Source organism: Crinia signifera, chromosome 2 (assembly GCF_055691185.1).
Source record: "Crinia signifera chromosome 2, ASM5569118v1, whole genome shotgun sequence".
NCBI lineage: Eukaryota > Metazoa > Chordata > Amphibia > Anura > Myobatrachidae > Crinia > Crinia signifera.
Genome location: NC_139218.1, coordinates 31511370 through 31529403, shown reverse-complemented (window position 1 = coordinate 31529403; position 18034 = coordinate 31511370). Strand labels below are relative to the sequence as shown.

Below are 18034 nucleotides of genomic sequence, written 5' to 3'. Positions count from 1 at the left end.
CACAGCGTTGAGTCATGGCTGTTACTTAGCATCCAGAATGCCGCTGTTTGCGCTCCCAGTGGCAGGTGTTTTTATTAGGCCTTGGAGGCTGGTCCACTGAGCCTCGCGGGATTAGCCAGTGGCTTCTTTTTAAGGAAACCAAGCCAACCTGAGTGGGCCGATGACAGTGACTGTTCCTAGCTGCTGCTATGTCCCTGCCTTCCGTTCCTTCATCTTGCCATGCCGTCCTGTGGTACCACTGCTTCTTACCACTTGCTGGTGGCTTCCCCCACTGATTTGAGCTTGTCAGTCCGTGAGTTACCCATGTACTGTGGGTTGTCGTAGTATCATTTGTGTGGTGTATTATTAGTGTGTATTGTGTGGTGTATTATTACTATTGATTTGGTGTGGTGTAGTTATCTTGTATGTATATTGGGGGCATTATACCTTGAGACTATAAATCGCACATTCTCCTGTTGGCGACAAGGTTGCTGGTCTTTCTGTTGTTTGTGACAAAGTCGCTGGCAATTTATCTGTTGCAACCAGGTAGACATTTAGTTAGTTATCCTTTTTCCTTCCCCTTGTGGTCTTTGGATCCTTGCATCCCATAAAACCTGTTGGCACTGGAGTTATGGAGGACCTAATTTGCCTCTTCAAATGAGAGTCCGGAGTTTGTATATTCTCCCTGTACTTGCGTGGGTTTCCTCCGGGTACTCCCGTTTCCTCCCACATTCCAAAAATATACTGGTAGACTAATTGGTTACCAACAAAATTAACCCTAGAATGTTTGTGTGTATTTATATGTGGTAGGGAATATAGATTGTAAGCTCCACTGGGGCAGGGACTGATGTGAATGTTCAAATATTCTCTGTAAAGCGCTGCAGAATATGTATAATATTCTGGTAACTGGTAATAAATAAATAAATAAATAACATGGTACTTGTTTCCTAGCACGGCGCCCATCGCATCGTATACCATAAGCCATACAATGGTATGCAATGCGATGTTACGCAATGGCAGCCGATGTTATACAATTTTCAATCGTATACCATCGCATTGTATGCCATATACAATGGTATGCAATTTAAAATTGTATAAGCACCCTAATGGGTGTTTTCAAAGTTAAATGGGCCCCCTATAAGATTATAATGTTAAAAGCACCCCCACACCCCCCCACTATCAACGCCAACCCGAAGCGTGGCGAGCGCATGGAGCCCGGAAGGTGCGGCGGTACGCATCCTCCGACCTTTTCATACCCCCACCATCCACGTCAGCGTGGAGTTGATTTTAGATAGTGTGGCGAGCGCAGCAAGCCACCAAGCCCGAAGCGTGGCGAGCGCAGCTAGCCCTATGAGGGGACGCGGAATACATGTAAAGTAATATGCCACGATTCGGGCTCGGTGGCTTGCTGCGCTCGCCACACTATATAAATTCATCTCCATGCCGACGTGGATAGTGGGGGTATGAAAAGGTTGGAGGACGCGTACCGCCTCCCCTCGCGGGCTCGCTGCACTCGCCACGCTTCGGGTTGCCGTTGATAGTGGGGGTGGTGTAGTGGTGCATTTAACATTGTAAGCTCCCATTAGGGTGCTTATACAATTAGAAATCGTATAGGGGGGCCATTTAACATTGAAAAAAACCATTAGGTTGCTTATACAATTTAAAATCGCATCGCATGTGGGTATATGGCATGCGATGCAATACAATGCATAAGATGCCATACGACTGAATATCATGGGCGCCGTGCTAGGAAACAAGTACCCATGGAACAATACTTAGAGCTACTGTAGTTGCCCATACATGTGTTAATCTTATTAGATTATTTTCTATGCAATGCACTGAATTTACGCAGCTTTAATATTTTGCTTTTAATGTGCATTGATAAGTGTTTATTTACTCCATTTTATGTTAATATTAATTCTATTCCATTAGTTAATTTTTTATATATATATTTTAGTTAGAATTGACTTTGTTTACCTTTTTATGTTTGAGATGTAATTATGTTTACATAAACCTTGTTTTCCAAAGTAAAATGAGACTAATCTCTAAATAATACAATTCGCATTTAGTTTATATTAGTCTCTGTTTATATTTCCAGTGTAAAGAACGGTTTCAGCATTAAAATTAATTTCACATCATTTGAAACGCAAAATTACTTAGACATTTTAAATATTTACGAAGGTATTGGACCACAAAGAATTTTAAGAGGTAAGTTTTGATGTTTTATTTTCATATTTAATATCGGACTATGGGGTGAATAGTTGTAATTTAATTGTTTATTATACAAAAAAAGTTAAAAGGTACAAAATGTATTATACAGAATGCAAATGAAAAATATTACCCTATCAAGTTGACAATTTTTACTTGTAACAAGTCATACTTATCATTTTCAACATTAGGAAATTAGAGCTGATCAGTTGATATTCTCTCCCCACTTTTTCTCTTGCTTTGAAACATCTCACACTGGATTTCCCTAAAAGACAAACAAACCTGTACACATTCATACAAAAATGAATTTTTTGTCGGTTCTGTTTTTCCTAAATGATCCACAATTACTAGCACACAAACATTTGTCCACTGTGACACTATATTTAACTTTTAAAATGTTGCATTAAAATTATTTTGTTTGTTATAGGTTTATGAAACCTTTAGGGGGGTATTCAATATGTGCCAATATTTCCAGACAGGGGAAATATTGGCACTCACCTATTCAATGCTGCCATTAACGACAGCATTGAAGGGTGCTATTTTGTCGGAAACAGCCGCGGATTGTCAAATTCACATACTTTTTTTACAATCTGTGGCGGTTTTTAGCGATTAATTGACTTCCTGTATTCTGACAGTCGAGTTACGGTCTGATCAAAAACAGCTTGGTATTCCGACTGCCGGGATCTTCCGACAGTCGGAATCCCATATTGAATACCCAGCTTAGTAGCAGTTTAATACATTAATGCTTTGATATCAAACCTTCCTAAAAAGTGGAAAGTTACACACGTAAAAAAGGTCCAAATCGTTTTGCTTCAAGCAAGCATTTATCAAGTAAAGCCTACAGTATAAAATAGGTGAAAGCTGATTGGTTTATTCTTTGGGGTACTTCTCCACTTGTCCTGTTCTCCAGGTTTGATATACTTCCTGCATAATTCATAAGTAAATCTTACAATCAGATTGTGTTGTGCACAATTTGATTTTTTTTTTTACTTCACAATCATTTTAATAAAGCTAATAACTTTCTTTAATGACGTTGGCTCACTCAACTAAAGTTCAAATGAGTTCAAATGTTATACATTATCATTTACTGAACCAGTGCATTCAAATTCCATGTATCATAATTAGTGTGCCTTAGCAATTATGAGGACACCTTTTATTCATCTCAACTGAAAAGCCATTTTGAATGAGTATAATTGTTTTTATGAAAAACATTGTCAATGACTGTGCGACAAACAACTTGAAGCAATTAATTATTCTACTCACTCTTTTTTATTCAAGAGTTTGTGAACAATACCATTGCCATGTTTCTCATTTAGAATCATGTATACTGTACAGTACTTTTCATAAATAGTATTATTGGCTTCAATTATTTGTCCTATTATTTATCCAATTTCTAGCATCTCTTTGGGGAGAAAACCCTGGGACTGTTCGGATATTTTTAAATGAAGCAACGGTGGAATTTACAACTGATTCCATAGACCATGGTTACAATGGTTTTGAAGCAATTTATACAATATTTACAAATAGTGATGTGACAAGTAAGTAAATTTCATTTTGATTTTAAGCTGTGGACACATGGGGGGTTATTTTGGTTCACTCTTTCTGACAAGTTCCTTCTTAGATGGACAAAACCATGTGCACTGCAGGTGGGGCAGGTGTAACTTGTGCAGAGATAATTAGATTTGGGTGGGGTTTTACTACAAAGTGAGATCTATATTGCAGTGTAAAAATAAAGCAGTCACTATTTTCCTTGCACAGAAACAAAATAACTCACACAAATCGAATTCTCTCTGCACATTTTACATCTGCCCCCCTGCAGTGCTCATGGTTTTGTCCATCTAAGAAGAAAGAGTAAACCAAAATAACCCCCATGGTGCGATTCTGGCTATCGATTTTGACTATATAATCAGAATCAAACAGAAAGTTAGTCTGAATTGCACAGTGGGCCTGATTCAGACCTGTTCACTAGGCTGCGTATAGTCGCAGCCTAGCAAATAGGTTAGAGCCGCCCACCCCCACATCTCCTCGCTAGTATGCAAGGGGATGTATAGAGAACACATTCCTCGCATGCAGCTGAAGGGGAGAGAATTAATTCAAGGGTCGCCGATCATCGAATGACTTCTTTCCCCTTCGGTAATAAAAGTCAGCCATAACTGACTTTTATTATCATCGGAGATCGAGGAAAAGGGGCTGGACGCTGACGCCATATGACACAGTGGTGTAACATTAGCCCCGCAGACCCCGCAGTAGCCGGGAGGCGCTGTGTAAGTGTGGGCGCTGTAGACTGCCAGGTTATTGTAACGCCGCTGCCGCGTCTGTGCTTCGGCCAGGACCCGCAGATTTACTTGTCTACAATGTGGTCCCAGCTCCCCTCCTGGCTCCTGCTGCTATGAAAATGGACAATCATAAAATGTCCCCTCTGAAACTGTCTGCTGTATGGAGGTGGACATTTTGTGGTGGTCTGTTTTCATAGCAGCAAAAGCCAGGTGGGGAGCCAGGACCACAGCACAGACATGATCTGCGGGTCCCTGCTACGGAAGCGCTGAGATGCCTCCGTGGGTGGGCAGCGGCGCGGGGGGGGGGGTTGTTTGTTAACTTTACTGGGGGGGGGGTTGCTGCCGAAGTTTTCAGTAGGGGGGCGGACAGCTGACATAGCCAGATGCCAGCTGCCCACCCATATGCCTGCTTTCGCACAGAGAAATGTCCGAGTGGTCTGGAGCACTCGGCGCTGTTTGACTGCATGGTCCATCATTCGATGGTTGGCGACCAACGGAGAATGGGGGAGGTTCCCACAGTTGGGGGAATTGTTCACATGAAACATCCACTCGCGGTCCATTTGTTTGACGTCTTACTGCATTCGGACGGTGTGAGCGATCCGTACGGTAGATGGGGCTAAGAACACTTGGTGGCAATCCGAAAATGCGCATCCATCCGAGTCAACTAGAATAAGGTCAATAGTCAAAATCACAAGTGCATGTAGCCAAAATCATCCATAGCCAGAATTGCACCGTGTGTATGCCTCTTTACTCTCTCCACACATTTTACTTTTGCCCCACCTACAGTTCACATGATTTTGTCCATTTGAGAATATATGTGCTTTGCATTCTAATCTGAATTAGACCCTTTATTGGGTACATTTACTAAAGTGTCGGTTTTTAGAAGTGAAGATATTGCCTCAGGTTCTACTAGGGTGGCCAGTCCCGGGATCGGGATTAGCAGGATCCCGGGATTTGGCCCCAAAATGTCCGGGTTTTTAATCCCAGTATTGAAGTATCCATTCCCAGGATTTTGGGATTAGACTGTGCAGTAATATTTCAGGCAGCATCTGAGCACCTACTCAGATGCTGCACGGCTGTTCCTGGCCACGGCATGCATCCTGCATCATTGACCAGGCCGCACCCGCCAGCAATATTTGAATAGGTTTAGCATTTAGATATAGTGTACACCTCCAATCTCCTCCTCCTGCTTCCTAAATAAAGTGAGTTGGCTATTTCTAACAGAATCCTCTGTTTTCTCACATGGTGGGACAACAAATTAACAAAGAATACAAAAATATTAATACACTGAACATTGACCATCAACCTTACCAGCACCAACTTAGACATACAGTCCTATGAAACTCATATATTTTATACAATCACCCTGTAATAGATATACAAATAAGGTAAATCCAAAGGGAAAATCAGGAAAAGATTATAGTGTAACAGCCACGTAAATATATGGACTATTTTTTTATTTTATTTTTTTCGGTACTTATGTAGTATCTGGGCTGCCGATTTCTAAATCGGGTCGGATCGGGCACATCGCATCGCATGCGACCATCGGATGCGATGCGGTGCGATGCGATGTGATGACCCGATTTTTCCATAGGAATCAATGTTAAAATGGACTGAGTCCATTTTAACATGGAATTCAATGGGAAAAAGGGGTCCTTTTCATACCCCTACTATCCAAGTGGGCATGGAGTTGGATATAAACCTGTGGCGAGCGTAGCGAGCCACCGAGCCCGAAGCGTGGCGAGCGTAGCGAGCCCCGCGAGGGGACACAGAATACCGTCCCCTCGCGGGGCTCGCTTCGCTCGCCACGCTTCGGGCTCGGTGGCTCGCTACGCTCGCCACAGGTTTATATCCAACTCCATGCCCACTTGGATAGTAGGGGTATGAAAAGGACCCCTTTTTCCCATTGAATTCCATGTTAAAATGGACTCAGTCCATTTTAACATTGATTCCTATGGAAAAATCGGGTCATCGCATCCGATGGTCGCATGCAATGCGATGCGATATCGCATCGCATCGCATCTGATTGTATGCCTTAACTTAAGGCATACAATCAAAAAATTGGCAGCCCAGATACTACATAAGTACCTTTTTTTCTTTAAATCTGCACATATCACAGCGTTTAAAAATTCGATTTACATAAAAATAATTTATTGTGCTTCCATTTATAGGAGTTATCTGATTACAATTTTTTGTAGTCATTATTCCCCAGCTGGCACCCATGCAGAGTAGGTTGGCTTTTTATAAATAAGCAGTAAAAAAATGTTATACAGTAATGTTCCCAAGAGCCAGCTTCCCACTAGCTTTAAATCAAGACCTGTTTTTTTGGCATTTGCAACTCCTATTTCTAAAATAAACCTGATGCCTTCACGTTGTTGAATTGCTTATTAGTAGAAAAAAAAGAAAAGCACCCTTCAACTTTTCAGCGTGTTTTATTTTTGGCTTTTAAGACACCGAAGACATTGGCAGGAAAAAAAATGTTTCCTTTTTTCTTTCTTCAAACACTACAGTCGTTGCCTGTGAGGTGCTCGCGTGCCCCAACCACGGCAATGGCACGCACAAGCAAGTGAGGCGCTTGCACATCCCTATCTGGGTGAATGGCGCACCAAGACAAGTATCGTAGCTGTGGCTTTAGTTAATTTTTTTTATTTTTTTTATTGCAAGTTGCCACCTAGAAATGGTCATTTCATTGAATCAGTGTATTGGTTGCTTTCACAGCCTCACTTGCCCGGTATGCAAGCTATTTAATGAGCATCATGGGGATGAAGCTCCCAGGTTAAGTGTATCGAGCTATTCAATTGCCTACTTTAATTTGGGATGTGCATCTAGCTGTGACTAATGTCTGGGACCTAGTAAACTTGCAGTAAAAGCTATCGTCAATCACAGTGCTGTTATTACATGTGATGACACCATGACTAGTTCTCAGGCACTAGTTAGCATGGATTTCTGCTTGTACCTAAAGAGCATGAGCAATTGAATAGCTCTGGGCACGTATGCCTGGAGCTACATCCCTGTGATACTAATTGAATTACACCTAATCTTTCTGCACAGGTCTTGCAATACTGCCCACAGCCAGTGGCGCTGAGATGGGTGGAAGCAGGTAATCTTTTCTTGGACCCGGGCCTGTTGGAGGGGCCAGGTTGGGGCCCGGGTCCCGCTACCATCCCCCTTCCCTGTTGTACAGAGACACAGTGAAGGGGGAGAGGATCTTCCCATCCGAGCACTTGCTATTGTATGCTGGACAGGGTAGAGAGGTAGCAGCATGCCATCCTCTTTTTGCCTGCATTAGGGATGGGTAGTACCCACCTCTGCCTGCAACAAACAACTTCCACGCACCGCTGCCATCTACCACTGCTGCCATCAACTTGAGCAGTAAATGGCACCCCCCCCCCTTATGTGTTTAGTGTACGCACGCATAAAGAAGGTTCTGATCATGCCCCTACATTGGCCACGCCCCTCTTCTTTACCAGAGCCTAGCAGAGCACCCCTGCTTAGCCTTCTTTCCTCCGAAGCATGATTGACATGCTGCAGCTTTTGGGGGATGGAGTCTGTACCAGTCTTCAAATGGGGGTGTTTCTCGCCCATATTGAAGGCATGACGGGTCCAAGTTTCTGCACGGTCAGATATAAACTTCCTTTTCAGATCCTATGACAAGCCTGACTATACTTCTGATTAAATAGACTGGCCAGTGTCTGTAACCATCGCAAGTTGCATCTCATGGTCTTCCGATACAGCACCCAGATCCTTGCTAAAGCTAACATGAGGGGGTTTATTTACTAAGATGGGAGTTAAATTGAAGATGAGATGTTGCTATAGACAACGAATCAGATTCTAGAAGGTGCTAAATGAATACAAACTAGAATCTGATAGGTTGCTATGGGAAACATCCCATCTTCAATAGAACCCCAATTGTAAATAAACCCCAAGATGTCTATCTCCTAAAGACGCATCCCGCTACATTAGAACTTGGTAGACAGAATTGCAAAGCCTCTTCCTTGGGACTGTGCAATTCTGTGCAAATAGGAACCAGGCCTATACTTAACATCACTGGGTAAAGAGGGGAGAGAGCAACAGGAAGCAATTATCCAATCGTGTACGTTGAATAGGAGACACCATTTTTATGACCGCGAATGCTGATTATCCTTTGATATTCAATTCATATATATTGCAAATTGAGTGCAGCATTTTCGCCCAACATATATCCTTGCAGTAACAATATTTTAAGTGCTTACAAGGCAAAACTTTATAGTCGCAGTTGAGATTTATCAAAAGTCACTTAAATTGGAGTTACGGCCTTTAGTTTTTTTTGTTTTATTTATGTTTATTTTAAATTGCTCAAGTCTCAACTCTGCTGAGAGGATATTACTCCGCTGTATGATTTCATGTGATAAAACTATATTGTAGAGTTAATAGAAATTCAAGTTTCAACCTTTTTTATATAGTGGGACACTAAAGTTGGTATTGGTATATCATCAGTTATCCTCTTTATGGCTCCTAAAGTGCTTTTAAAACAAATACAGCACCATAGATTTATTCCGAGGAATACCATTACCGTTGAAATATACGTGTATCCATGAAAGGTTAAAATAAAAACAATTCTGCGGAGAGCAAATTTTGTTCCCAAAAGTATCTACTTTTTACTTTATTTTATTAGCTATTGTATTGTTATAAATATATCTATCTATATACTGTATATATATTTTTTGCCACTTTTAAAGAGTCCTGGTTAAAGCCTGGTGTCTCATTAATTTATGACATGGACCGCCAACGTCAACAAGGGAAAAGGTAATACAGCATCATCGGTGTAAGCTGTCACTCAGAGATGGAATATTATCAGGGATGCAGAATGGCCGCAGCTGGAATTAGAGTTCATTGGGTGATCTGTTGGATCACACCAAACAAGTTCTTATCTTACAACACTCTGAGACCGATTCAGTCCTGCTCGCTGGGTTCGGAGTCCAGCGTCCAGTTAGCTGAATCAGCCAGTAAATTCCACCCGTCCTTTTGCCTAAAGTGCAATGGTCATAGGGATATTTACACCCAGGCAAATATCCAGTTAAAGGAATGTTGTGCAAGGCTTGCAGATAGTTAATGCAGATAACCAATAGAAGTTTACCCCAAGTTCTTTTGGGGTAAATATCCAAATGTGGGTTGAATAACCAGACCCTGTTCAGGAGATCATGCCCACTGTTTAGATGCACATCATTGATGGAGTCATTGTTACACCTCCTTGGGTGGGATTCCCCTTTGGTTGTCCTGGGTCTCCAGACTGGGCTGGCTGACACACTGGCTGTGTTCTCTTGCTTGTACAAATCTGGATCATAGGTAAGAGCACCATGATGATCTATTAAAAATACCATTCACTAAGGCTAGAGACAGATATTGCCATTTTCATTTATTTCACTGTTTTCAGTTTGCGTCCACATTTGGTTTTACGTTACATTTTTCTGGATTATGGGGTGTGTGCTGGTCCTTAGGGAATTGACTCTCTATGACGGGGTCCAGGTTGAGTTTTCCCTCTTCCCAACCAAGAGGCATCGCTATGTAAGGCTGTGGTTGACCTTCATAGCAAGTTCATAATTTATATTCTGCATGGTAACTGTGCACGTTTTCAACTCCATCATGAAGAAAAGAACATTTGAGAAGTAAATGACCATCTATTTATAGCTTATAGATTAATAGTTCAGATCTCTATAATTATGATTGGGAATTTGATTTCATCGCATGCACAATTGCTTTGCAGAGCTTGACTTTTCATTAGAGAAATATAACTAGTTTTCTTAGCATAAGTTAACTTGGTGGACCTTGCAATAAAACTTTTCTTGCAATGCTCAAAGTTCTCAAAATCAGTAGATATTCCAGTAATATTTTAGATACTGTTCTGTAAATGTGTCAACCACAAAACCTTGTCTTGTTCCGGTTCTAAAAGAAGACATCTTATCATACTGTAGACATATCTATCTAATCTATCTATCTATCTATCTATCTATCTATCTATCTATCTATCTATCTATCTATCTATCTTTGAACACACACCCATACACATTGATATATCGATGATGGGTGCAGTGTGTGCGGTACACACGGCCCCCAGCTGCCACGCGAGTTTCCTAGTGGTCTTAGCGATGCAATTTTGTGCATACCCAGTAGGAAACTCACTTGGGAAGTTGCCACCACGCCATTTTCCCGGAGACCTACACATGCGCACTGGACTCTGGGACATAGCTAGGGTCTCCTAATGACCCTAGTGACCAGAGTGTATTGATTTGACAGCTAGAGAGGATGGACCCAAATGGAGACTGCATATCTCCCAACTGTCCCAAATTTTGTGGAACAGTCACAATGTTTTGTGACTATCTTCCATCCCATCTGCGGGCAGCAGTGTCCTGCAGAGGGTAGCAGTTGGAAGTCCCTCTGTCACTGGCTGATCTGTGGTGACTGGATGCTGTGTGCTAGAGCACCTCTTCTATTCAGTAAGACAGAGGGACTGGGGGCATGACCAGCAACTCATAGAGCACTGGCTATGACCCCACAGCGGCTAAAACAGGGGCGGTGCCTCATGTTCACAGACAACCCCAATAAAAGCCACACCGCCTTTGTCCGAGGCTACAACCCCTTTGGAAGCATGCATGGCAGGGTCACTCGGGTGTCCAGACTTTGCATATGACAATGTTGGGAGGTATGAGACTACAGTTGGGCCTCCTCTTTTCCGCAGGTGCACACTATATACATAGAAATAAATATATGCATTTTTTTGATAGTGTCGATTGTGTTTATATTTTTAACAAGCAAAACATAATGCAACTTAGATAAAGGAGCATACCCCCGGGGCAATAATAGCCTGTTTTATATCTGTTCAGATCACTTTGAAATTAAGAATGGATCTGTGTGTATTCCCCATAGCAATGGTGATGCGTGGTCCTGCGCATCGCCATCTCCGACACAGATTTTAACTACTAGTCAAGATCTAGTAAAATCACCAGTGTTCTAATCAGAGAACACTGGTTAGCACAGATCACCCATCGGAAAGCTCAAGGGAGATTTCCCTAGCCTACAGATGGAGGCATTCTTATTGTTCCCGCCGCACACCAATTGCCACGGTGAGCTGGGGATTTATGGCTCGCGTGCGTTTCCGACACTCGCTCGCCCCATTCCCCGATGCTCGCGTCTCCATGTGCCGCGCCAGACGTGTACAATGAGAATGGCTCCACCTGTACATTGCTAATCGTGTGTATAAACCTTTAGTCTCAGTTTTTACTCCTTCCTTTCGATCACTAATTCTTTTTAACTACAAAAGTCCATATAAAATAGGTCACAAAAACTTGCTGGCAGCACCTTAGTTACGCACTTTGTATAAGAGATGAATCAAGCATTGTATACAATTAGATGTAAACTTTCTTCTGTTTTCTTTTTTTCTGATTTCTTCCTCTAAAGCTGTTTTCTTTTTTTATGCATGAGTTTCCTCAAGAAAAAAACATTAGAAAAAGATAGATGAAAACATCTAGGGCATTATCACTTTTATCTCCATGAAGCTCATGTACAGAACCCTTATTAAAGGGAAAATATAAAACACAATACAACTTTCTTTCAGAAAAATCAATGACAAGAACTCTTGCAAGCAGGAGCCTATCTAGGCCTTTGCCAAGATGGCATCTGCTTGGGATGCGTCCGGCGGTGCCATCTGCAACCAAGGGGTAGAATCACATAGTACCTCCGTCCGGTGCTGAAACTGCCAGCCACTACTAATATACAGATGTGATCATGGTTATCCATCCTGCTATTATTTACCCTCTAGAGTTGTTTGTCACACAGTGTTTCTGCAGCTGTGCACAGGCATGTGCATATGCACCTGCTTCCATTGGGATCTTAGGCACCGATTCCGTGGATGCTCCCGGGTCCGAGCACCCACGGAAAATGATGAGCTCCCACGGACAGTTCCAGCAGGTACAAAGGGGCCCGTGGATAGGCCCCAGAAAATCCGTCCCTAGCCCTCACAAAAGGAGGCCGCATTCCCAGAGATGGATTGCGGGTCTGGCGTGCGTTGTGCCATGATGTCTCTTTCCCCTTGCAATCATCCTGGGACTCAGAATGCACCCCTCCTCCTGCGGTGTTTCACTCATCGAGCACCCACCACCAAAAACGTAAATTGGCACCTGATTGGGATGCATATGCACCTGTGACTAATCACGGCCATTGTTGCAAGGATGAGGCTAGACATATCTGTACATCATCATGTGCTCTGCCTTCCCTGGCTGCTTTAGTGTCTATAGGGAGAGATGAAATGACATCCCTGCATAGTCCAAACCAGGGTTGCCGACTTTGGGCCTTATTCTGGTCTGTGCGGATGGAGCCGAATATGCGGCCAGGACCGTGCGTCCTAAACCCCGCCTTTCGTACGGATCGCTCACTCCGTCCGAATGCGGTAAGAAGCTGTCCGAACGGACCGCAAGTGTATTTCTCATGAATACACCTCCTCCAACTCAGGGAACCTCCCCCATCATTCGATGGTCGCAGACCATCGAATGCAGGACCGAGTGGTCAGGCAGCTCCCGCAACCTCAGACCACACGGGCATTTCTCCGTGCAAAAGCAGGGATCTGGGCGGGCAGCTGACATCCGGCAATGTCATATGTCCGCCCCCTACACGTGCGTCACGACCGCATTACCATACGTACGCCCAGCGTTTTCATGGGAACGCCCATGAAACGCGGGGTGTAAACATATGGTAATGAGCCCAAACAGCCCTTCACGCCCCTCTCCACCCCCTGTTCGTAGTGTACACATTTCATGCGGAATTTGGACGTGCGTCCCATTCGCACATGCGCAGAGATGCCTCTGCACATGCGCAGACACAAAACATCGGCGGACCGACCGCACGCGGACATTACCGCACCAACCAGAATAAGGGCCTTTATTATTCTCCTCTCCGGGAGAAGCCCGGAGAGGAGAGTTTCAGCAGCCGCTCAGGGTGCGGGGCTTAAGTGTGACATCACTAAGCCCCACCCCCATGATGTTAACCCAGCGAATTAACGGATCTCTGTGGAGGGGGCGGGGCTAAAATGACGCAATTGTGTCACTTTAGCTCCGCCCCCTCCTCTGAGAACCGAGGATTGCGGCATTTTAATGCCGCGATCCGGGGGACAGCGGGGGATTTTCGGGAGACTCCCGGAAATTCCGGGAGGGTTGGCAACCCTGGTCCAAACTCCCACTCACAGTACCCTGCCGAGGAGCCATTCCATTGGTCAGACAAGTATTACTTGTTATGATTGGTGGTTGTTTTCACTTTGGATTTGTGTCAGTACACGGGCCCTTATTCTGAATCGGACGGTACGGCCCGCGTGCGGCCGTACCGCCGATGTTTTTAGTCTGCACATGCGCAGAGGTCAATCTGCACATGTGCAGCCCCATTCGCCGCAGACGTATTTCGTCCGCCGCAAAGGGGGCGTATAGGGGCGTGAGGGGCTTCATACCCTCATTTCCCTATGTATACGCCCCGCGTTTCATGGGCGTTCCCATGCAAACGCGGGGCGTATGCATGCTAATCAGGGTATGACGCCACTGATGGGGGCGGAAAGCTGACGTCGCCGGATGTCAGCTCTCAGCCCCCATACAAGCTATCACACGGACGATTGTCCGTGTGGTCTCAGCTTGCGGGAGCTGCTGTGGCGTGCGGCCCTGCCTTCGATGGTCGACGACCATCGAATGCAGGGGGCAGCTCCCACCATGGTGGAGGCGTACGCCCCACCATTTTTATGCGGATCGCCAGCCGTCCGTGTACGGACGGCCGTGGCGATCCGTCTCGTGGGCGGGGATTGGTTTGTGCGGCCGGAGCACCGTGTGCGGCTCCGGCCGCACCAACCAGAATAAGGGCCACGATGTGTTCCACCTGGATGGTTTGTGCAGAAATACCGGTTTGGAGAATAAAACTACCCCCCTTTTTTCTTTTCATTTTAAATACAATATACTTTAGGATTTTTTTTTTTTTGTGGTAGGTGGGGAGCTTCTAAAAATGAAAAGGGGAGATGTTGCATATACCAACCAATCAGATATTGTTTATCATTTTCAAGGATGCAATAGGGAAGTGATAAATACTGTAGAATCTGATTGGTTACAATGGGCCAACACCACCTCTCGTCATTTTAGAAGCTTTAGTAAATGTAGTCCCAGGACTAGCTAATATTACAGAAACAATAAAACACGCGGGCCTCACTAGGAAAAAAAATCAAACACACTGTATATTATGGTTATATTATGTTAGGTCGACACCCTATGGTTGACACCACTGAATGGTGGACATACTCATGGTCGACACAAGCTTAAGGTCGACAATGGGAAGGTTGACATTCAAAAGATCAACCAGAGTTTTTTACATTTTTTTATGTCCCGAATGACAACACAGTCACAGTCGACAGTGCACTGCGTCCCTCGCATGGCTTACTTCGCTCGCCACACTATTTTATTCTACCACCACGGCGCTGCAGACACTTTGCGGCGCCTTATAAATAAACGTACTACTACTACTAGGGCATTAAATACCACATGTCGGCACATGTCAGACCATACCTTGAGTATGCCGACCATTCAGTGGTGTCGACCTACTGACTGTCAACCATAGGGTATCGACCTAATGAATTTCAACCTAGAAATGGTCGACCTAGGGTCCGGATACAGTATATTATACCCATACTTACATACTTTTGTCCCAGAGAGCAGACGCAGAGGCTGCTCGTCTTGGGGGCAGGGGGCACTGACATCATCAAGCCACACCCTCATTCCATGCAAACACTGCAATCGATTAGTGGGTTAAGGAGAGTAGGCGGAGCTAAAATTACACAAAATTTCGCTATTTGCTTCATTATAAAAGCCACAAATTCCAGAATTTTTCTCAGCAGCAAAGGGGCATGCGGGGGGTTCCTTGTAGCATGGAGGAGACATGCCCACCTGCCAAAGGGGACAGGAGGGCCACCAGATGTTCAGGAGACTCCTGGCCATTCTGTGAGGTTAGAGAACTATGATTATACCAGCTGTTTTAATGACCTAAATATGATACCAGTAATGGCACCCGCATTAGATTACTAGAGGAGCACATCATATTATATTGGCTGCGTATCCCTTCACATTATACCAGTAGTGATGCCACTTGCAATATAGCAGTTATTTTACACCAACAATAAAAGTAATCATAGAGATATACTCATCATCGGGGGCCTAACTGCCATGAGCCATGGAGTGGCCTACAGGACCTCCAGGCTCCAAGCCCTGATAGAGCACCTGCATATATAGCAGCACCGTGTGGTTCACAGTGGGATCCAAATGTGACCGCTGCTCTTCCAATGGAGCTCTGCTGCTCTATCCCAGAAGCCCTGCTAACACCTGCAACAGGGGAGAGTGTGCTGCAGTAAGCAAGACTGAACCTACCTCTGCTGCTAGACTGTGAGATGGGATTCACTAGAGAATACTGATTCTTAATGATTCTTAATCCTGACCAGCATGGCTACTACTACTGTGTGGGAATAATTTGTTAGGAGCACTACTATTGTAAGCATAATTTGTAAGGGCTACTACTACTGTATGGGCATAATGTGTAAGGAACACTACTACTGTTTGCATAATGTGTAAGGGCTGCCATTACTATGTGTATATAATGTGCAGGGGAATTTACTGTTTGACATAATGTGTATTGGGGCACTACTGTGTAATATATATAGGGGCATAACTATCTGGTATCATTTGAATTGGGAGTACTGTGTGGCCTTGACCCTACCTACAAAACAACATCCCCTTTTCAGTGTGGGTGACTTTGTTGCATTTTTACCCTATTCAAAATATTGGGGAGATGCCAAAGAAACATAGAATTTGACGGCAGATAAGAACCACTTGGCCCATCTAGTCTGCCCCTTTTTAAACCTGTTACCTCAAACCATATTTGATCCTTATTTTTTTGGGTACTGTTTACCTAGAACGGCGCCCACAATCTATATCGCGGGTATCTTGCCGCAAATCGCAGGCATCGCATGCATCTTATGTGTTTGTAATGTTAAATTACCTTCCAATCAACCAGATCAACCCAATGGCCCCGATTTTACATAGGGAACAATGTTAAATAGCCCCCAGACCACAAATTGAATTGAATAACCACCATGAAGTGTGAAATGCCCCCCCCCCCATTGTTAACGTCACCCCGCGGTCAACGTCATCCCGAAGCATGGCGAGCGCAGCGAGCCCGCGAGGGGCGGCGGTACGCGTCCTCCGACCTTTTCATACCCCCACTATCCACATCGGCGTGGAGTTGAGAATAGAAAGTGTGGCGAGCGCAGCGAGCCACCGAGCCCAAAGCGTGGTGAGCGTAGCGAGCCCCGCAAGGGGACGCGGATTACGAGCCCAAAGCGTGGCGAGTGCAGCGAGCCCCGCGAGGAGACGCGTATTATTTAACATGTATTCCGCATCCCCTCGCGGGGCTCGCTACGCTCGCCACACTTTCTATTCTCAACTCCACGCCGACGTGGATAGTGGGGGTATGAAAAGGTCGGAGGACGCGTACCGCCGCCGCTCGCCACGCTTCGGGATGACGTTGACCGTGGGGTGACGTTAACAGGGGGGGGGGGCATTTCACACTTCAGGGTGGTTATTCTATTCAATTTGTGGTCTGGGGGCTATTTAACATTGTTCCCTATGTAAATTCGTGTCCATTGGGTTGATCTGGTTGATTGGAAGGGAATTTAACATTGTTCCCTATGTAAAATCTGGGCCATTGGGTTGATCTGGTTGATTGGAAGGGAATTTAACATTGTTCCCTATGTAAAATCGGGTCCATTGGGTTGATCTGGTTGATTGGAAGGTAATTTAACATTGTTCCCTATGTAAAATCGCTACAATCGCACCCATCGCATCGCAGGCATCGCATGCCACTATAATGGCATGCGATGTACATGCGATCAACACGATGGGCGCCGTGCTAGGTAAACAGTAGCTTTTTTTGTAAGGATATCAATATGCCTATCCCAAGCATGTTTAAATTGTTCTACTGTATTTGCGTCTACTACCTCTGTTGGGAGGCTATTCCACTTATCTACTACTCTTTCTGTGAAAAAATTCTTCCTCACATTTCCCCTGAATCTTCCTCCCTCTAGTTTCAGTGCATGTCCTCATGTTCTGCTGCTCCTCTTCCTGTGAAGAATGTCTCCCACCTGTACCTTGTTAAAACCCTTGATATAGTTGAAAGTTTGTATCATGTCCCCCCTTTCCCTTCTCTGCTCTAAAGTATACATATTAAGATCTTTTAGTCTTTCCTGGTATGTTTTGTGATGTACTGTAGGCCATGCACCATTTTAGTTGCCCTTCTTTGTACAGTCTTTAATGTATTTATGGCCCCCAGAACTGAACACAATACTCTAGATGAGGTTGTACCAATGACCTATACAGTGGCATTATTACTTTGTTATTTCTACTGCTGATACCTCTCCCTATGCAACCAAGCATCTGACTAGCCTTCTTCATTGCTTTGTTACAATTCACGGCCGTTTTCAGCAAAACTGACCCGTTCTGACGAGCTGCCACTTCAATGTTGTCGGG

General features: G+C 44.4%; 1 protein-coding gene across 1 annotated transcript in view; it reads left to right on the top strand.

The window, feature by feature from the left end:
• Positions 1–18034, top strand: part of TMPRSS15 (transmembrane serine protease 15) — a 236808-nt gene that overhangs the window by 75271 nt on the left and 143503 nt on the right. Inside the window, exons 7-8 of the mRNA XM_083170669.1 lie at positions 2078–2187; positions 3585–3725. Of these exons, the coding sequence (XP_083026795.1) occupies positions 2078–2187; positions 3585–3725 (251 nt within the window). The remainder of the gene's footprint in view (positions 1–2077; positions 2188–3584; positions 3726–18034) is intronic.